A 23030-nucleotide genomic window follows, 5' to 3' on the forward strand; every position below is an offset into this window, starting at 1 on the left:
AGACTTGAATTCAATGATATAATATCATTGTATAAGAAAAACGATTCTGAGCGGAGACGGTTTGTCAGTCTAGATATTTTATATTTTGTTATTATTTATTTTATCATATAAGTTGAATTAATATTAAAATATTATAATTTTTTATTTATTTCTATGGTGATAAACAAAGCGTCAGAAATTAAAATTCCATTTTTAGCGTTTTTTAGTAATTTTTCATTACTTTTTCCCGTGGCATTAAATAACTATTGAGAAAATCGAAAAATGACCTTCTAAAGTACCATCTTGGTCCAATTTGCTAAAAGATAAGATACTATAATATGTGGAAATCGAAGGATTCCTTCTGGTAGAAATTTTGTATACAGAATATAAAAAAAAAATAAACACCATTGTAAAACCACTAGCTTCATCGCTCCGCTCAGAATCTAAAAAAGTACAAAAATAAATTAAATGCACCAAAATACTATAAAATAACCGTAGAGCAATAAATTCCCTAAAAATTCAAAAAATGCAAAATAAAAATTGTACCATTTAATTATATATTCCATTAATCAAATTTTTGTTAAAATGAGCCTCGTATGTATAAGCATTGAAAAAAAGTTGCAAATGCATCAAGTTCCGTGCCCTAGTTATAAATATAATTAAAAAATTTAGTTCCTAGCAGCACATTGAATAACATATTTATATATTTTATACTGAATATGCATTATATTATTTATAGGTACCGTTGGTTCTTTGGATCTGCATTTCGGATCAGGTAAATTATTTTGTCAGTATACTCCGTTCCACGAGAGAGTGCGACCGCCACGCGCATCGAAATGAATTAGCGAGGCCAAATTTCCCCCATCATGTAGCATCCGCTCTCTGTATACAGCGGCTCAAGTAATGCGCACCACAAATATCAACTGTGACTAACTATTATAATATAATATATCAGTATAGGAGTTATTTTTATGAAATGAGTTTAGTTTATTTTGATTATTACTTTTTTATTGTTAAAAATACCATAAACATGTAATAATAATAAACATTATTACACCAGTAACCACTCTGTATATTACAACAACGTCGTTCGACAACAGTATAACCTAACCGATGGTAGGCAACATTGACAGGATTGTGGTGGGGATGCGCAAAAATGAACATGTTTGAAAATTGTAAGTTAAATGGTGAAACAATTCTTGAGATTTCTTACGTCAATGGTGCACATCAAGTACGTGTTGCCAAATCAAAAAACATTGGATTCCATCATCACGCAGCTCATCGTTAACCAAGTCAGTTAGTGGTCAGCCAGTTCATGGATTTTATCAAAATTGTCGTGGTCTCCGATCCAAATTAATAAATCTGAGATGTAATGCTGCTGCGCTGGACCACATTTTTATTATTTTATCTGAAACATGGCTAACTAATGGTATTTTTGATAATGAACTTGGCTTATATAATTATAACATTTTTAGATGTGATAGATCCTCTCTTACTAGCAATTGTTCTCTCGGGGGAGGTGTCCTTATTGGCCTCTTTAATTGTTTGTACACCTTAAAAAAAAACTGAAATGGCGCCCCTGTTTTGTATACCGGTTTCTAAAGTATTTTCAGGGGGGCTATGTTGTCTATACATTTATCATTCTTTGTTCCGCATTGTAAATTGTCATAATATGACATATATTATATAGTATTTGGTAGTAACTTTAATTTATATCATTCGCTATTTATAAAGCAACTAATAGTTTTGCGAATAATGAAATGTTTATCAACAAAATTAATTATGATCTCAATTTTATTATGATTATTAATTATGCGTATTATAGAATTTACGTATTTAAAAACACGTCAGTTAAAAAAAAAAATAACGGTTTCCAATTTTTTACAGTTTCGATTTTGAATTTAATACCGGTATCCAATTTATTTCGGTTTCGGTTTTAAATTATACTACCGGTATCCAATTTTTTTCGGTTTCGTTTTTGATTACGGTTTCGGTTTCGGTTTCTGAAATCGGTTTTGAAAACGGTTTTTTTTTCTATAAATATTAATACAATTTTATTTGTTCGTAAAAAATCTTGACAGTTTAATAGAAGGCTCCTAGTATATTGTTTCAAAGGTAGATGGAAAAAAATTAAAAATCTATAGTCACAATTTTTTTTATAAGCATTTAAAGTTTGAATTTTGACAAAATTTAACAATTTTAAAATTTAATAATTATTTTTGTAGTTAAAAAGTTAAAACATTTAGTTAAAATGTATAAAATGTTCAACTTTTACAGCTAAGGATTGAAAATTTAAAACAAGATTTCACGTAAATTGGTTATATATAAATTACTTTATACACCTTAATATCATCAAATATACTTAGTAATATCATAGGCTGACTGACCGTTTTCGCTCAGAATCGTTTTTCTTATACAATGATATTATATCATTGGATTCAAATTTAACGAGCAATGAAGTGCACAGGATCAGCTAGTCGTGTTACATATGTTCTTTGTTTCATACAATAAACCAACTTTTAAAAATGTTCACTTAGAAGTTGAAGACTATAAACTTTTAGATATAACCAACATTTTATTTTTATTTTTCATTGAAATGAAATATTTCAAGAAAATAAATTTTATGACATTTTAAAACCCTACGTACACCTGTTGCGCACGTTGTAGAATGTAGATAATACAGTGTAGACCACGATTAAAGATATTATACTGGTTGCCCATCGGCACCTGATAAGTCGTGCATAAAATTACTAAAAAAATTTACCATGGTACTGCAGTAACCTGTAACTCCCTAAGCGGCAGTATTACAATTAAACGATTATTGATATTTAGGGGTAAAATTAGTTTTAAATGTCAACACATATGGTTGAGTGTTGACGTCAAGCGCTAGTAGTTAATTTTTTCAGCTGTTTAAAGCAGTCACTTTTTAAATCAATTTGAGTCGAAAAGTGAGTCCTATTTTGACGGCATTTAATGTGGCAATTATTGTCCGCCGGGATATTAATTTCATGTAATTTAGGGTTTTGGATTAACCAGTGGTTTTGTCATATATTTTATGTGATAATTTTTACGTGTTTTCCACCAACAATACATCGTTTTATTCAGAATCTAAAAAAGTTATAAATTTAATTTTTTAATTTGCAAATTATATTGTTATTACCAAAAGGTTTAAAATTTATTGTTTTATTGATATTTATAGAAAAAACTCAAAAAAGTTATAAAAAAAAATATTTTAAATTGTAAAGTCCATAAATAGCACAAAAAGAACCAACATAGTCTTTAAATTATATCATATTGTATAGGAAAAGCTACCTAATATAAATTTTTGTTTAAATTACCTACACTACTCGTATTAAAAACTTATGAAAGAATTTGTATTAAATTTTCAAATTGTTTGGCCGGGTGAACAATTTTTTTATCGACAGTAATTTTTTTAATAAAAACTTATAAAAATTGAAAGTTTCTTATGTCTTTAAGAACCTATTCAACGTCTAATTTTTTGAAATGATCTATTTTTACTATTTTTTGATTATTTATAATTGAGTTCAAATGTATAATAGTTAATATACAACTATCCAGAGTCAAGGTGAATGTATAAAGATGATTATATAAAATCTCAACAACCGGTCTTGGATTCCTGGCTCGCTTGTGTTTGATCATAATGACGTTTAACACGGCGTAGCGTATAGACAATAAAGGAACAAAACCATTCTGTATAATATTATATTATAACAATTATAATGATTGAAAATGTCCATTGGTTTATAACATGACAAAAAAAAAAGATAAAAGACAATTTGCCCAAAAAAAATTGAAAAAAATAAAATAATAAAGTTGTAAGAAAATAAATAAAAATTATAATAAATAATTATATATAATATTATATTACAGTAATAGGTATCATTAACATATTTTAAAAACAACTTCTGTCCTTAAGAAAAAAAAAATATTTATATTGACTAGGTACTCTTATAATATAAAATAGTCATACAAATTAAAAATTATAATATATAATCACATATTATGTTAAAAATATTACTACATAATATATACATTAAATCTATACATTTCCACATTAGCACATTGTTGAACACTCAACAGAGAAAAACGCTTTAGATTTATTGTTATGTCATTCAATACTTATTACATTTCGCTTTGAAACTCACAATAATAATAATACGTATAGCACAAAAAAAAATGTATTTAATTAAACATAATATCACAGCGTGTAGTTGCTAGACATCATTCCATTTCCTATTGAATTTCAAGGTTCAATGGTATTACAGATTGCCGATTTGCACTTGGGAACAATTCTCTGTGAACACATAATATATGTAACATTGTTTTCATTGTTATTGTGTTTACGGCATATAATATAAAACATAATAATATAACGTACAGTCATTAAAAACATTAAATAAGTTTTATATTTGTATTTAATCAGTATTTATAAATCGAATTATTTGCGTGGGGGATTTTAAATATAAATTATATTGTCTCAATTAATGACTAATCGTGGAACAATAATGCAGCGATATTGTAAATGTGTACTTACTTGTTAGTATTATATTTTCAAGTGAAAATTATTTTCTTTCAATCTCAGTGCTTTTATAATCGGTACCGAAACCAAGTTTTATGGTGGTCATCAATGGAACGTCGAGGTTTTTTGTTTGCCGGAGACAATTCACTAGCTATATTGTACATGAAAATAAGTATATTTTATTAAATAACAAACCACAATAATCAAAAAGTTATAATTATTTTCACTAGTCGTTGATATTATACGTATTGTATTATATATAGGTACCTAGGTAGTCTGATAGTCAGATCAATATGAAAATAACACGTTCAAGGTGCATTGCGCTGTATGAGCTGTAAGCAGAGTATCTACATGTTTTTGGGGCAGTGAAATTAATATAATGTAAGTTCCTAAAAGGATTTTCCTAAATCAAATCTCACAAGGTATTTGTAATACGTCATAATTGATTATGTAAGGCAATGTTGTTGTTTTAGAAGTTTTGTTATAAATGTGGGTTTTTCGTCAACGATGTGCACTTTTTCATTTTTTTTGAACCGAATTATTACAACGATAATTACGCACCAAAATTTGTATCACAATTGCACCCTTTTTACCTAATAAAATCACAAAACAATTGCGCCTCAAATGATGTATTATAAAATACATACCTAATATTTTATGTAAATATTTTCTATATATTCACTCAAAAACTAATTATTATTCACAATTTTCCTTCCCAATTACATGCTTAGGGACTGACCACAAATTATTATTGTTTAATTATTCATATGTTTTATTTTTATATGATCAAAAAATATATTTATTATTGACTATAATAACATTTATATTTTATATGTAATTTAGAAAAAAATTTAGAAGAAACAGAGTTAAAAATGTTTAACTAAGCCAACAATGATAATTTTTTATCTGTCTTAATCCTGAAATCGTGAAGGATAATATTGTGAATATATAATTCACCTGAGAGAATGTATAGAACATTTATACATTAAAATATGTACTTCATATATTTTATATTGTATATTTGTATATTTGTATATGTATATTATAGTAACATATAGGCAAGGCTGGGCATTAACGAGTTAAAACGTTAAAGTTAAGTTGAAAAGTTAATTTTCTTTTAACTTTTTAACTTAACTAGTTACTTTTGGCTTTTCATTAACTTAACTGTTAACTTACTAAATTTTTTTTTAATTAACGTGAAATTAACATATTCATTTTTCATTTTAAGAATTAAGTTAAGTTAATTTGTTTTGTTTTTAATTTTATTATATTTCACTATTTGGATTTTTCTTATTGGTGTTTATTAACTTAACTTAACTGAGTTAAAAAAAATCATTAGCTTTCCAAGACTTGTATATAGGTACATATATTTTGGTGCACAATCGTATTGTGACTTTATCGGAGGAAAAGGATTGATTTAAAATCGTATTACACACTTTGGGTCGCAATCATGTAGTAATAATAGTCAAAAAATGATTAATGCGCAATTGTGTTGCAGCCTTATTATTAGGTACCAATAATACATTACGAGGTACATTTTCATTTGCTATTAATTATACATTTATACTACGCACTCGTAATGATTATTACTGCTGAAATACAAATAATTAAATGTAGTTGACTGTTGTGCACATTTTTTTTTTTAAACGACCTTTAGGGGTATCGTTAACAATATTATAATATAATGAGAACATATTTCTGTTTACGATCAACTTACTATTAGCTGGACGAAAAACTATGATATATTATAGTCAAATCGAAGCGAAAATCTGTTGTGTAAGTGGAACGAAATCGTATAATAATATTGTACCTACAAGCCTACGCGTCTCAAAACGACCAATAATATAATATTATAGAAAGTTGCTCGAAGCATAATATACAAATAACGCAGTGGTCCTTTTCATACCGCATCTCGTCGGAAATAATATAAGTATACCTATTACTTAAATATTTTAATTATTAACAGTTCGCGCGGAATTGAGAATCGAAAGTGTTGATACTCTTTTATCATAATATAATACGCATATCTGGTTAGAAAATAAAGAAAGTGAGCATTTTAATAAAATATGTGATGCATACCTATATTATATTATACTATAATAATATCATACACATAAATACATTTATGCAATATAAGCTATACCTACCTATGTCACGTGTATTTTGGTAGGTAATATGAAAAAGTCATTTGGAATCGACACAGTACAACCAACTAGTTTAATGTAAGTTTAGGTACGTACATTTTAAGTATTAGAAATATTGTAAAATGTCAAAAATTCTTAAGAGGACACTACCCCCGCTTGTGTTGTCTCTGTCTTACAAATTTAGGTACAACATAGCAAAAACCGTTTTGCGAGGGATAGAACCACTCAGCATTAGTAATAGTTAAGACTCCAAATCGATATACAATATAGTTCAGAACATTATCTGTGAAATAAAGTTTTTATTTTATTTTTATATTACTAATGCAAAACAAGTTCTTATTGATTGAAAATCCATTATTTTTTTTGTTTTTCAAACTTGAATGAAGTGCATTTTTTATAATTCCCATATCAAAAAAATAAAAACAACATTTCACAGCCAAATTTGAAATTTCTCTTATTTATGTGGTAAAAATTTAATTTAACATTTATGACTGTACCTAACCTTTTCGGTTTTTTCCGCGCGAAACAGGTTTTGCCATTTTTTACATTTTTAAGACGGGGACAACACATGTGGGTGCAGCGTCCTCTTAAGTTTATCACTAAAGTTAATAGATACTAAACACTGGCTGGTTTCATCCTATCATCCCGTTAATTATATGTTAAGATTTATGAGGTTCGATGGTCGTAGAATACGTTATCAATAATTTGTTTTCGTCTTGTAGCTGGCGAGGTTAGCCCATAATATATGCGTAGGTAATGTATGTTTATAAAACAAAAATTTCTTACGTTTTTTACCAAACTCCCGTTGCAGACGTCGAGTATTCCACTTTCGTTTCACTTTCATGATGTTTGTCACCATCCATGCAGCGAATTTCTCCTTGTAACTACTATCCTTTGCTATCACTCGCTCCCATGCTGCTATTTCCAGTTTCATGTCGGCTTCCATTCTCAATTGAAAATCCGTACTGTCTGTGTAAACTGAATCATGTGACCGGCACGCTTCGTCTAGTTTATTGATGCCAAGCTGACCACGAGCAATGCGTTCCAAAAAGTCCGTACCCGGTCCACAGAAATGATAACCCGGAAAATGAGCTGTGTGCAAAACATTTCAACAGCTTATAATATATTTTGTTACACCTTCTGCAGTTATGTAGTTATGTGTGTAGAACAATCGATTGGAGTATTTTCAACTGACAATGATCTTTATCGAGTTAACAATTTAATTTTAATGATAGGCTTATCTTAAGATATAATACTACACATTATAATATTTTATGTATAATAGGTACATCTCTGATATTAGATTTGGTCAGATTTCAATATATGCAGCGTAGGTAATACATATTTTTTTACGCGAATAAAGTGACATTTTACTATTGCTTAATTGTTATTAGTTATATATCATCCATTATTTTTCTGATAAAGAATACGTTAGGATTTATATTCTATAAATTATCATTATTTATTAGTACACACTACGCACATACCATACTATTTATATACTATTTTATATTTTACGGCGTTATATATATGATAGTATTCCTTAAATTATGAAAAAAATCCTTTAAGAGGAGGGGGTCTTACTCTTATGTTTTTTTATTCCTTTCAATAGTAATCTATTTTTGACAATTTCTTTACCATTTTTAATTTTTCAAAAATTATTTGTATATTTCTGGTTTAATTGTGCACGCTAAAATAACTTTAAAATGTAAAAAAAAAAGGTTGTGGTGAAAAGTTAAAAATTTGATGTTCCGATGATAGTTTTGATAAAAAAAAGTTAAATAAATTTGTGTTGACTAAAAAAATAATAGAGTATACCCCCCCCCCCTCTTCAAAGGGTTTTTTTTCATTATTTAAGATATACTCCCATATGACACCAGTCAGTCACTCCCTCCCCCCAACCCACAAGACACATTGTATATCTGCCTACAAACTACAAAGAACTAGGTGTTTTTTTAACGATTTAAAATTTATTATGTGTAATATATTGTATACCTACTGTATAGGTATTGATGTGTAAGTGACTCTGAGACATACAATCATAACATTTTTTGAAATAACGATAATGCGAATTTTAATTGAAATGTAGGTAATCAAACAATTTACAAAAAAAATCATTCGTGTAATTACCTGTGTTTGATTTTAGTGTATGATAATATGGTTACTTTATAATTTTCAATATCGCGACGCACTAAATGCGAAAGAACCTTACATATGTATTATTATTTTTGCTTACTTTCTCTTGATTTTGTCTGTCCATGGCAATTAAATGTAAACCAAATTAAAAAATTCACCGCAATAAGTTTCATAACCATTGATTAAATTGTTTTTAAAACTGTCGAAATAAATAAACAAAAATGGTAAACAAAAAAACAAAGATAATGAACCGCGAAAATTACTGCAATAGTACTAGTATAATATTATAGTCGTAGCCTGCGAGCGTCACGCGCTTCGACCACTGCTACGTCTACATGAAAACTAACACGCGATCTCAAATGTACTACACACTCGTCGTGTACCCACTAAACTGGTTCCAAAGCGATTTCGATGTGCACTATATATAGCTATCATATTAAGACTTCAAAATTACCGCCGCGGTACAAATATTGTGTACCGTATGATGTACCTACAGTAATACATTTTTGTGGAGTGATTTTCCAACCGATGGATTTTCCCACAAACGTACGCATTGTGTTAAGAATCTGAACGCTTTGCTATTTTTCAGATGATATTCACAACTATTTACGATACTATTATGTTTAACACTGGCGGCATGCGTGCACATATTATTATGCATTTTATTTTTGACGCGTAAAGTATTCAACCATTTTTTTTTTATCAAGTCGTTCAAGCTGTACACAAGTCATATTATACAATCGACGATTTGAATTTTGAATAGGTAAATAGTAAATAGTAAATACCTACCTATCAAATTCCTTTATTATTTTTTAAGAAATTCTCTGACAACGTGACCATATAAAAAATGTGCTTACAAATAAATGTCTGTAAATAATTTTAGTAAGTCTGCTTTATACATTTTTTGATACTTAATCTTGTGTACCTACACATGTCACACACAATTTGCTATATTAAATAACAAGTATTGTTATGATACATATATAATATAAGTTAAGACTGTTAAAATCGTATTGTTAATTTAAATGCAATAGATTGTTTAATAAACGTGGTTAAACATATACGTATTTACAAATATATGAATGATACTAAGCAAAAAAGCAGTATCAAACATAATATTATACTAAGCAAAATGGCAGTAACTGACCACGGTATACGGTAATTTTGCTTAGTATTGGCTTAAATACGGTATTTTCGTTTACTTATGGTATTTTTCGTTTAGTAACGGTATTTTCGTTTTTCGTTTAGGTATTTAGGTATCAGGGATCGAAACCGTTTCAAATTTTAACGGTTACGGTTTTAGTTCTTGAGAACGGTTTTCTAAATTTTCTGGTTTTGGTTTAGGTTTTAAGATTGGTTTTTAAAAATTTTTGATTTTGGTTTCGGTTTTAAAAAAGGTTTTTCAAATATTTTATCGGTTTAAAGAACGGTTTAGGAAATGTTCGGTTTTGGTTTTAGGAGCGGTTTTTAAATATTTCCATTTTATTTTCCTGTCTAATTACTGTAGACTTGATTTTTATTATCTATTAATTATTATAAGGGCTGAGTCTAAAGCCCTAAAATATGGCTACTTTGTATGATTAGTGTACAATATACGATATAACAAATTTACATTCAGTAGAACTAATTTCGTGTTATTAACTTAAATATTTCGTACCCAATTTAGGTGCCTCGTGCCTACTTTTGCATTCGACATAATATTATGTTGTCATATTATGGTTGAGATCATTATTCGATTACATTAATATTTAATTGTATATTACAATTTACAATAACATCACACTATATTATTTGTATTTGCAATTTTGAATCGTAAGTTTAGAAAAAATATATATATTAATATTTCGTAATAATCAGTAATTGCATCGGGATTTTTATCAATAAATCCGAACATAATAATTCCTTCATATAAAAATACTAGAATTACAAATAATATAATTGACTTTATGTAATTCAAAGAAACCGACATTCTTTTCAAATTTTAATCAATTTTTCAAGAACGGTACAAGAACGGTTTTTCAATTCTATGGTTTCGGCTTGGATTTTGAAAACTGTTTTTTAAGGTCTCAGGTTTCGGTTACGGTTTTTTAACCGGTGTTTTAAAGCTTTTGTTCCGGTTCCAGTTCCAGTGTTCAGAAATGAGAAAACCGTGGTTTTAACCGGTTTTTTGGAAAACCGGTTAAACCGGTTTCGATTCCTGCTAGGTATTGATGATAATTGTCTAGCCGTATCACACAATATCATATTCTCATAGATTATAATAATTTATAAACATACGCTGTTAACCACGGTCTAAGAAGACCCCGCTGTTAACATTCTGGTTGTTATTAATTCTATGATTGAATTTGGACCATCGACCATGATTATATTATATTATTTTATATTATTTCATGGTAATGCTATTAATAAATCTGCTCATACTGCGTTTTCCATCTGTAAACAATAATATTAATGTCTCACACCACTAAGCTAAAAGTACGTACCTATATGCGTTTTTAGGTATTAAGAGGTATCTTAGAGATTATCCATGAGAATTATTGGATTCTACAGGAAAATTTATATAAGAATCATTAATTTATTATTTTATTTTGATAATATGATAAAAATAACAAGGTGATTTAGGAAAAGTTATTTTTCTCAAAAATACTAAATTGTTGATTACTGCCTTTTGGCTTAGGAGGGCAGTATACTATATGTATATATGCGGTTGTGTGCGTGCGGCGGACTTATGTGATTTACATTTTTAATGTTTATATAATATAATAGGAACGTGTTTATTTTTTAAAACTATTTTATTATTGAAGAACGATATAGGTATCTATTTAAATTTTCTAGGTATATCTACGCATATGCCGCGAGCTTCAAATATTGTAATATTAATTTATTCAATAGACTCCAGTAGTATATTTGTCTACGTTATAATTATATTATACTATGCGGATGTTTACTACATAAAAAGTGCGGTGAATTTTTTTTAGAGATTACTGATTATAAACTGTAATAATAATGTAGGTAGGTACTTATTTACATAATGTAGGTATCATATGAATTATTTTCTACATTTTTTTTTTTTTTTTTTGGCAGCAAATGTACGGTTTTGATACGCAGATTTGGCGAATGCGGAGTAGAGTGCCAAAAACAAATATCTCTACAATATAGCTGTAAATACCTGTATATTATAATATCTATATTATTCAGAATGCAGGAAAGCACAACACACGCATGCATTCCACGCTTTGGTGTTCTAACACTATGGCCCCAAACGACCCACTCTACAATAATTATTACCTATTGTACCTATCGGCGTCCGGGTTTTTAAGACTATTTATATGTTTCAGATTTCCCCGTCAATCATCACAAATAATGAGTAATTATTTACCGTGTGGTATTTACATTTTAAAGTTTTTAAACGTTGTAATTTCTTTTTTTTACGACAGATTGCGAGCGGTAATACCAATAATAATACGTGCGATACGACTGTTGTGGAACGCGGTTCGTTGACACATGGCGCGGTCACGAGTCGGACGGCCGACGAAAATATTGGCAGACGGGACGGCGACGCGAAGGCGACCGACGATGCTGCGTACGAGCCCGCGACCGGCCGAACACCTCCACATGATTCAATGGTTAATATTGTAATAGGTAGTATCACATGATGTTTTAGCACCGCCGAGGCCTTGGACGGATAATGATAATAATATATTATATTATTTTCATTATTATATTAGTATTATATCGGTACGGCGTTTGATCGAGGCCACCGACTACCCGACCGACCCGACCCGAGGTCACGCACCGCGTTAGCCGACCCGATTCACGGCCGCCAATGCGCTCGCCAACTTTTCATAATATTTCAAGACCCGTGGGCGATCTCGCTATATTATTTTCCTAATCCGCGAGATCGGTATGCGCATTGCTCCGTCGTTTATAATATAGTTTTTATTCGCTTAACGGGTATAGGCTCTTGTGCTCGTTTGCTGTAATTTGGAAGTTATGTCGGCGATAAGTTATGGCGATGCGCCCCATCCCAGAAATTTGGCTGCTGATATTATGAATGGTATATTTACGTTGATAATTGATTGAGTTTTCTGTTTTTATAAACAATTATAACTACTAAATGAAAGGAGGTAGTGGGATTTTTAACAACCATGTACATTGCATAATTTCTTAAAAACAATGATAATGAATAAAAGATAACCACGGTACCTACAAGCTGTATAGATATTTTACAGTTGTACCATAACATAGTAATACTATATTTTTTATTAATAAATGAGAGGAACTGCTTGTACTATTACATTAAAATAGGTTTTTTGGTCCAATCCATATTCGCGACAAAAAAATAACCACAAATAATTTACCGATCCACCCGGCGTGGCAGTAATTAATTATAAATTAAAATGCATAGTAAAATTAAAATATACAAAGGGAATGTTTGACTATCGAATAAAACCTTCCAGTTTACAAAAAAAAATTTAGGAATGATAGTACTCGATAATCTGCTATAATATTCTAAGTAGGTACCTATTGTTAAACATATAGATCATAGATACATTATATCGATTATTATATACAGTTCTTCATAATGTGTAATATTATACATTATTATATAATGTGTATAAAACGCAATGATATCGAATATTATAACGTTATATAATTACTAACACTCATAATATTATATTTTTTTGGATATTTTAGTTATTTTTGTGGTTATCTTGACCTCGAATATTTCAATTCTTGCGGATTAAATGTATTTATGTATGTAAATATTATGTTGCTGGATATTATTATTTCCGTGAATGCTCATTTTTTTGGATTAAGGAATAATATTATATTATATCCTCTTATTTTAATATAAAATGCAAATAATATGGTCACTGAGCTGAATTTAATAAACAATTTATTATTATAAATCTGTTGACGGTATATTAAAGTCTTATAGCTGCTGGCGTATTTATGACTGATGGGTCGTCCTACACTCCTTGACAGTTGACAACCTTTGAATCAGAAACTATAAAATAGTATAATATACTATGATTCTATTATTGTGGACATTCACATTGTGAATTTATGTAAATATTTATATATTTGTTGAAATAAAGGAAATTATTTGAGTTTTGTTTTATTTAAAAATATGATAAACCTAACATATCCACTTTCGTCAGCATTTGTGAACATTGTACCGATAGGTATACTGAATACTGAAGATTATGGAATTGAAACTTTCTCGACTGATCGATATATACGCTTAGGTTAGGCTAAGGTTGTGCTTGGGTTAAGCAAAGGTTGTGCTAAATCCAACGTTACCGATTATTCACCAGGACATACTGATTGATCTATAGAAAGTAAAAACAAATTAGCTCATACTTTAAGAGGACGCGTCCAGACGTCGAACCCGCATGTGTTGTCTCCGTCTTATAGACGTACGTACGACATAGCTAATTTTCGTTCGCTAGTTTCAATAGGGTGCTGTCATTTTTAATTTTAGAGTGAATCGACCTATTATCAAACTTTTAGGTATCAGCATTATCTATGCCCTCTCATCGGTTTCTTACGATATTTTAATTTTTAAGTGAGTTATCAGTATGTAAAATATTAATGTTTGAAAATGCTCATAGCTCACTTAAAAATTAAAATATCTTAAAAAACCAACTTAGCGAACGAAAATTTGCAATAACTTACGTGTGAAAGACGGAGACAACACATGCGGGTGCGACGTTCTCTTAAGGAAATTAGAAATCGTAAATCGTATAATATGAGGTTTTTATGTTCAGTAATAAATATTTTTAAGGTATAGGTATATTATATTATTGTTTTATTTTTATATTTTATTTTTACTTATTATCCATCGCAAATTATTATCCTAACAACGAAAATGTCTATGTTTATTTTATGTCATACTTATAAATTACGATAAAATTAATTGGTAGGTGGCGCATAGTTATAACATGCAACAAAATGTTTAATGACTAAAATTTAGTTCATTAAATTAATTTAATGATTTTCTATTACTATACAGGGTGGGATATTCATCGTTTTTCTATTGGAAAACTATCTTACCCTTCTCCACCAATAAATATTTCTGAATGCGTCCGTGTTCATATATTTGATAAAGTGTGTGTGTGTTTGTGTGTGCCTCTCTATCTCAATAGTACCTACTAATCTATGGTCGTTTATAGTCATCGCATATAAAATGACGCTTGAAAATATTACAAAACCTATAAATAGTATATTATAACATTAAATATAGATAAATGGACGTTTATGTGGTAGGTACATTGCTCGGTGTTTATTTTACCCGGCAGTGTAGATACCTACGTTACTCGGTCATAGTATAATTTGTCCATAGTGAATTGGACATTATATAACCTTAATAATTATTATGAAAAAAATTGCTATTTTACTAAATCATCAAATTTAAATAGGTAGGTAGTAGGTACAACGTTTTCAGTCAACTTAGTAGGTACCTATAAATTTATTGACTCTATTTTCAAGGTTATTTTTTTTTAAATTTAATATGGTTTAATATGAACTAAACAGAACAATCTTGGTGCTCATACATTTATTTGTTGAAAAATCGGTATTCACTTTTAATTTTTATGATTTTGTAATTATATTTGCAATTTAAGATAGGTAGGTATTGTAATTTTACGTTATAATAATCATACGTAGGTAATACGTTACATGTGTTAGTTGTTACTTGGTAATAGTGTAATGCTATTAGAGTAATGTGCAGTGCAGTTAGGTATAATATAGAGTTCAATAAAGTGTGTGCATCTGCACTAGGTATAGTGTTCAAATAAAATTAAAATTAAAAAGTTATATTTAAAAAAAATATATACAAATATGAAATAGGTAATACTATATAAATATATAATATACTATTAAAACTAATTATTTTAAATATATATGTATAAAAAATAGTACCAATTTATTGCAAGTAACACATAATATTATATTATATTTTAAGTATTAATGTTATTAAACCATTGGGTTCCATCATCGGATGGCCTTCCTACACGTATATTTCATGTAAAAAAATCTTTTTATATCTGTCATCGTATTTTCTTCTTATGTTTAATGCATATTATAACATTATAGCTTAAATTGTTAATTTTCTTTAAATAAAAATAATTGTTTAATAATAATAAACAGATTATTTTAAATGTGATGCTTACATTGAAATATTTATAATATACTGGTTTTATTTCCGTTTATGTAAATATTTACATATTTCCTAAACATTTTGACAGTCAACAAATAACATACAAAATATGTACAGTATAATGCGCAAAAATGCTGTTTTCGTTAACTTTATTTATCATGAGTGAAACATAATTAAAGGGTTATAGTTACCCATATGTACTTATGTCTTCGCTATGGAAGAAATGGATGTACCTAAGCATATAATTAGATATATATATATATAATATAGGTATATATATATGATGTTCATATGGAGCATAATACGTTATAATACCTATAGTAAGTTGTAATCCAACATGTGCTAACAAATCGGTTTATAATGTTCTTCGTGAACCGTCCAAACACGGTTCAATCTATTGCACGGACCTGACACCAAGATATTAAATAACTCGGTTAATAATTTTTTTGTGAACCGTCCAAACACGGTTCAGTCTATTGCACGGACCTGACACCAAAATATTATTTCCCTCGGTTAATTATATACCTCATGAACGGTCCAGACACGGTACGGTCAATCGAACGGACTAGGCACCATACAAAGTTTAAAAACAGTTCAAAATAAAATTAGCACTCTCCATGCACCTATCGGTCTGTTTAACCGACCTCACCCCATGAAATTGTTACTCGGGTATATTGCCTACCTATTACCTATAGATCGATCAATAACCATGTATATTATATTATAAATATATTAACCAATAATTATTGTAAAATTAGAATTAGACATTTACAATGTTGATGATTTTAAATTATACCTACGCAAGTACCTTAAAGTACCTAATACCTATATAGGCAGTCTTGAACTCCCGAATGACCATAATAAATAATAATTAACTAGTGCGGTCATTAGTTAGGATACCTAGTAGTTTCGATTCTGTACATTTACTTCAATTGTAACCATAAAGCTATATTGTATCCGTCAAAAAATGTTAAAATGAGTCAGTTGAAGGCTTTCGAAAACACGTGTAAATAATAAGTACCTACTTACCTACTATAAATTAGCCAAGAACTATAGGTACCTACATGCGGTAATATAATAATTACTATACTAATTACAACTACAATTTCAATTGTAATGTGCAAAATGGTTTTATATTCAATTTTTATACATAGGTAGGAAGCACATGCATTTTACGAAGTACACAACAAATAGATGGATAGTATATTCCGTCATGGTTTTCATCATAGATTGTGAAAACTCACGTTGCGATAAATAAAAAAACAATAGGTACAACATATTACATGTATTATAATTATTTATCGGTACCTACTATCTATTGCTTATTAGGATAACGGAAAAAATACCCACAGTAATGTTATTATAAGCTCATAAGGAAATCGCAGTGATTCAATATTCCGGATCTTACATATTCACACGATTCAAAGTGAATGAAATCAGAGTGGTCGAAAATTTGTCTAACTTCATTGTTATTTCCCCGTTACCCAACGATATTGCGGGTTAATAATATGTGTTGACTAATTACATTCTGAGCAATTACTTACATAAACATATATAGTGTATAGTATTATAATATAGGTATACTTGCATAAAAAATGCTTTTTCCATCGGAATTCCGGGCAGATCATCAATGAATCCAGAGGCGACATTTTAGGGACGCAGACGGAGAATTGCCCAAATCTAAATTTATATAATATGCACAGGTCAAATGTTCGTTAACGGTCAATTTTAGTATGGCTGGACAACCTTGCCGCGTACCGCGGCCTAAGAGTCTATAGTTTATAGTAAATAGCTGTATATTTTAAAGAACATAGTAAAACAATCATAAAATCTATACTTTACCATCATGACTGATGTTCAATGTTGATATCCTTAAGACCTTCTTGTTTATGTTTTCTATTATATTTATTATTTCATTTTAATTATTTATTTTTTGTTTACGGGCTGAGTTCTAGGATAAAAAATGGTAGGTATATTGAATTTACATACATCGGAATACAATATGATAATAAATATTAAATAATAACGATAATAGGGTATTCGATTAGCATGGGCACTTATTATATTTAGTCTTATGATGTAAACTTATATAATACTGTTGTAAATATTGTAAGCCAATAACCTTAGTAGTTGAGCTTCTAATAGAAAACTATCTCATGATATACCAAATAAATAATTTTATATTAATGCGCGATTTTTATTGTAAATTTATAAATAATAATTTTAAAATTTTGTTTGTAAATATAAGTAATAATACTTACTAAGTATTATTTACTTGAAATAGGTAATTTATAAAAATAAAAACAATCGATTGACTATATGTACTTAATTTCTTTATAGTTTTTGTAATATACTTTTACATCCAATAATAGTCCAAATGATAATTTTGACTGAATGAAAATACGTCTAGACTACTATACAACAGTACAACATTTAGAAAAGAAAAATGTTAGAATATGTTTATGTAAAAATACTTTAATTGGTTCAATTAAAAAAAACTTTAAGTTATTAGATGTGTTACCACATGAGTCTGTATATAAAATAATAGCTATTGTATAAATAATTAAAAACTTTGAATCCTTTCTGGATATGAAAAAGGTAATAATTAAAAGATAAAATAGGCATTTTATGTCAGAATGGATTATTCTAGAAAAGCGTTTGGTAAAAAATCATAGATTATCTAGATCCAAAAAACCACAACTTAATACCAGTAAATATAAAAAGGGACATATTCTATACATAATGGAATCGGATAACTATAGAAATGAAAAAAAAAATCAGATTTGGTTATTTTTAATACTTGAATAAATAATAAGGAATTTTATTTAACTGTTGTAATTTAATATTAGTTATACCTAATAGTATTCTAATTGTATAGATTGATTATTCAGTTATTGTCCACTTTTCTTATTTATAATTAAATTGTCCATATTATGTTATATACTTATATAACTCTACCACCACCACAAGCATTTGGTAAATATATTTTTTTGTTTTAAAAAAAAAAAATTTTAAAAATATAGTATATTGATGAATAATAGAAACAATTTTAAATTTTAATAGAAACATTTTTTTTTTCTTTTAAAGTTTACTCAATTATTGTTTTATAATATACAATAAAATATACCATCCTGAAATTCTTTTTTTGCACTACACAAATTAACAATATTTACTGCACACTAAAAAAAACCCTGCTAATGATATATCCAGTGCCGTAGTGGCATAAATGGCGAACTATTTTATTGTTAGGCTAGGCACTATGTCGGGTTATTACAATAAAATAAGTCAGTTAATATATTTTAAGAATGATGGTTAAAAATTTCAAATACTCCCATCACTTTTCCCTGGCTAGTGGCAACGCCACCAGTGAAGTTGTAATATTACCATTTTAGATTCTGAGTGAAGTGAATGCTTGGAAGTGAATAAATGTTAATTAAAACATATTATAATATAATTATTTCAGTTATTTATGTCTAAAATAACAAGTATTTTTACTTTTATTGCATACAAATTTAGGTGTACCAACTGTGTAAGTAGTAAGTACCTACAAGTATATAATATAATATATTATAAATATATGTATAATATGATTATATTTGTTTTATAAAAATCCAATTTCTTATTTTTTATGACATTAAATTATATAATAATAGTATGTTTAAACTTTTAATCTAACGCGATTACTATAGTATCATAATTGACTCATCTCGTCAAAATCTCTAATTTTAGTATGTTCCTTCGCCTGGTTATACCTACATCTTAAGTATAATTTATATATTTGGTAAACGGCAGTGGTACCATTTGAACTGGTGTAAATTATCAAACAAAATTAAAGTATACAAAAAAAAGAACCTATAGATACATTCTCGATTTAGAAAATCTATAAAAAAATATGGTTGCCACGGGTGTACCTAAGTGTTTGAAACATAAATAATTTGTTTGTGTGCGTCACAGTATTCAGTACCTAATCAGTTATAAGTACTTATTTTTTACAACGAACTTTACGGATCATCTATAATACATAATAATACTCTCGCGTCTGTTTTATTGTGTTAGTATTATGTATTATTTAGTGTTATTTTATGGTAGTAAGGTTGTTTCTGCTGTTCCATCATCTTCATGACATTGCCATGTAATGCAGCGTTCCACTATACACCCTGTCGATATTCTATCTTCCGAACAATGTTTTACTGTGGTAATATAATATAAACACAACAAACAACAACAACCATCTCGCCAGCTCCATGTTCGATGTCCGTGATCGTAATGAAGCTACGCCCCCTGACCACAAGTCGGCCTAACGTTAAGTGTCGCACCGAGTCTCCACCAATCAGCACGTCAGCAGCGCTAGCGTTACGCGAAAAGGCCAAAAGGGTATCGCTCGAATAACACTCAAAAAATTTCACTGCCTAAGCGGAAAAGTCTGAACGCTACATAAGATGTTTTCACTTTTCACATCAAAAAATCTAAACATTTTACTTGTATATGTACCTCTTTACAAACTTTACATAAAAACCATCCGTTCTAAGGAGTTCGAAATAGGCAATTTGCTTGCACGCGGGTCTGGTAAATGTATGCGTAGTAACTAGTAGGTAAGTGATAATACATTTATAGTGTGTGTATGTGTGTGTGTGTGTGTGTCTGATGTAGTATTTTTAAGTTTATTAAATATACTAAGAAAATGTATAGGAGTTGAAAAACAAAATTTTTAAAAGTGGCCTGATTGATCTCAATTAGTTATAATAGTTAATACTAAATTCAAATCATTTTCAAAAAGTATAATCACATAACCAAGTCCATCGAATTGCAATCCCCTTATAGGCCACATATAACCTGTTTTTTCGCCAAAATCCTGCATCAAAAGAAAAATATATCATGTCTCGTAGAGTGATCTGAAATCGAATATTTGTTTTTTTTTTTTTTGGATTGAGAAACACTTCCCATAGGACGCGCATTGGATTTTTCCAAAATACTATTTGAAAATAAAACTATAACTATAAATCTGTATATATAAAACAGTAAGCTGATTGACTGATCTATCAACATACAGCTCAAACCATTGAATGAATTGGACTGAAATTTGGCATACAGATAGCTATTTTGGCGTAGGCATCCGCTAAGAAAGGATTTGTCGAAATTCGCATTTTAAAGAGGTGCTCAAACAGGGCTATTTATTTTTCAAATAGTTGCCATTGGTTACAATCTACAGTAGAAATTAGTATTTATTTATTATTGGTTTCCATTGGTTATTTTGGCAGATCAGGTACATTGATACTCTAGATTGAAATCATACACTTACGTACCCGCAGTAGCACGGGGTCCGCGATCTACCGCAGGTAGATTGCCTACATGATAATATACTGCTGCGAATCAGAATTTTTACTCCGGGCAACGAAAAAGTTAAGATACGTTTTGAACGCCATCCACCAAATATTAAATAACGAATTGAACAAAGTTTGGGTCATATAGCGTTGGTACATTTAACGAGCAACGAAGTGCACGGGCTCAGCTAGTACCATATAATATGATTTTGAATGTGACTAATTTTCACCAGCATTTGGGTTTTTTTTATTATTTTTGTTATAAATTATAATCAACGAAATCCAAAATTGAAATCCAATGCGCCCTGTAAGAATTGATCTTTTTCTTAACAAAAAAAAAAAACTAAATCAGAGGTGTGGGAAGTTTTCTCGAGAAGCGTGTTTTAAGCAAATTATCACACTTTTCATATTTAGTCAGTGGTGCCGTTGACATGTGTGTGCGAGCAGCGTTTGCGTAGATAACCAATTATCACACTTAATCATAAAAATAAATGTTATGACTTACACAAAATGTCATTGGCGGCTCCGATTTAATTGCATATTGCCTAAATATTACCCCTTATTAAAGAAACACTAGCCGGTCACGTCTTAAGTATAATGTATCAATATATATTTTATATATTTTATTATTATTATTAATAGTGAATAGTAATACCTACGATTTAATTGAATGAATAAGGACCGTTCTTACAATTTCTAGTAAAGTGTCGGTTAACTTTAACCGGACATTGTAGGAAAGGCCCTAAATAGTTTAATATATATTATTTTAAAATGTAAGAATGTAACAAAGTAAAAATTATCGTTAACAGTTAATTTATTTTGGGTTGGTTCTATTCCCCTCCTCCTCAACAACGAAGAATGCTGGTCACGCCGCTGATAAGACGTATAAATGTATAATAGGTAATATTATATCCAAGGTGTATTGATAAGGTGTCGTCACTTGTTTGAAAACTTGATTGAAAATTTTACTACAGATAGTCGTCACCACCGGGAGCGCTATATGTCCTAAAGAGGCCGAAAAACGAACACTTTAGTACACCAAAACTATAGAAAATTTAAAATATATTATGATTTAAGGAATAAAATTCAAAATTTTTCATTGCATAATGACTTCTATGTTCTAAATTATTTGTATACATGTATTTAAATACTTTCTTTTTATCAAATACAACTTTAATATTATTAAATATAATTAACTAAATTAACTAAATTGTCATTTTTAAATTTCCTATTACAAAAAAAAAATATATGAAAAATGTAAGAGTTAATTCACTAAATTATAATACATATTGCTTTAAAAGTGTTATAATTAACAAATAATAATTATTAATTATTAATTAATATATTGATTTTAAATAGAATTCATAATACTGCTAGTACTAGTATTATACTAGTATTCATATTACCTATGTGTTATCAAAATGCATATATTTTGAATATCTTTTTATAAACATTTATTACTCAGTTGTACCTATCTCCATTGATTTATAATACATTCATAGTATTTATTGTATATTATAAAATAAATGTTATTACCTATATATTATTATATATTAACTGAGATCCTAGGGATAGAAACATATATATCTATATGCTAAATGGTTGATAGACTTATATGAACATCCTAGATCAATGCTTATTTTCTTTAGACTTTAAGTGTTTATGGAAAAAGTTTAAATACTTAAATGTTAATACTATTATTAATATTTCTCAAAGGTATATTAAAACATTAATTTACTATGCAT

General features: G+C 28.8%; 1 protein-coding gene across 1 annotated transcript; it reads right to left on the reverse strand.

Moving 5' to 3' along the window:
- Positions 1-3691: 3691 nt before the first annotated feature.
- Positions 3692-9146, reverse strand: LOC100159110 (uncharacterized protein). The gene is given in 4 exon segments (NM_001161918.1): positions 3692-4294; positions 4535-4670; positions 7450-7755; positions 8900-9146. Coding segments are annotated over 3 exon segments (468 nt in total). The 5' UTR covers positions 8979-9146; the 3' UTR covers positions 3692-4294; positions 4535-4587.
- Positions 9147-23030: the final 13884 nt, after the last annotated feature.

Source organism: Acyrthosiphon pisum, chromosome A1 (assembly GCF_005508785.2).
Source record: "Acyrthosiphon pisum isolate AL4f chromosome A1, pea_aphid_22Mar2018_4r6ur, whole genome shotgun sequence".
NCBI lineage: Eukaryota > Metazoa > Arthropoda > Insecta > Hemiptera > Aphididae > Acyrthosiphon > Acyrthosiphon pisum.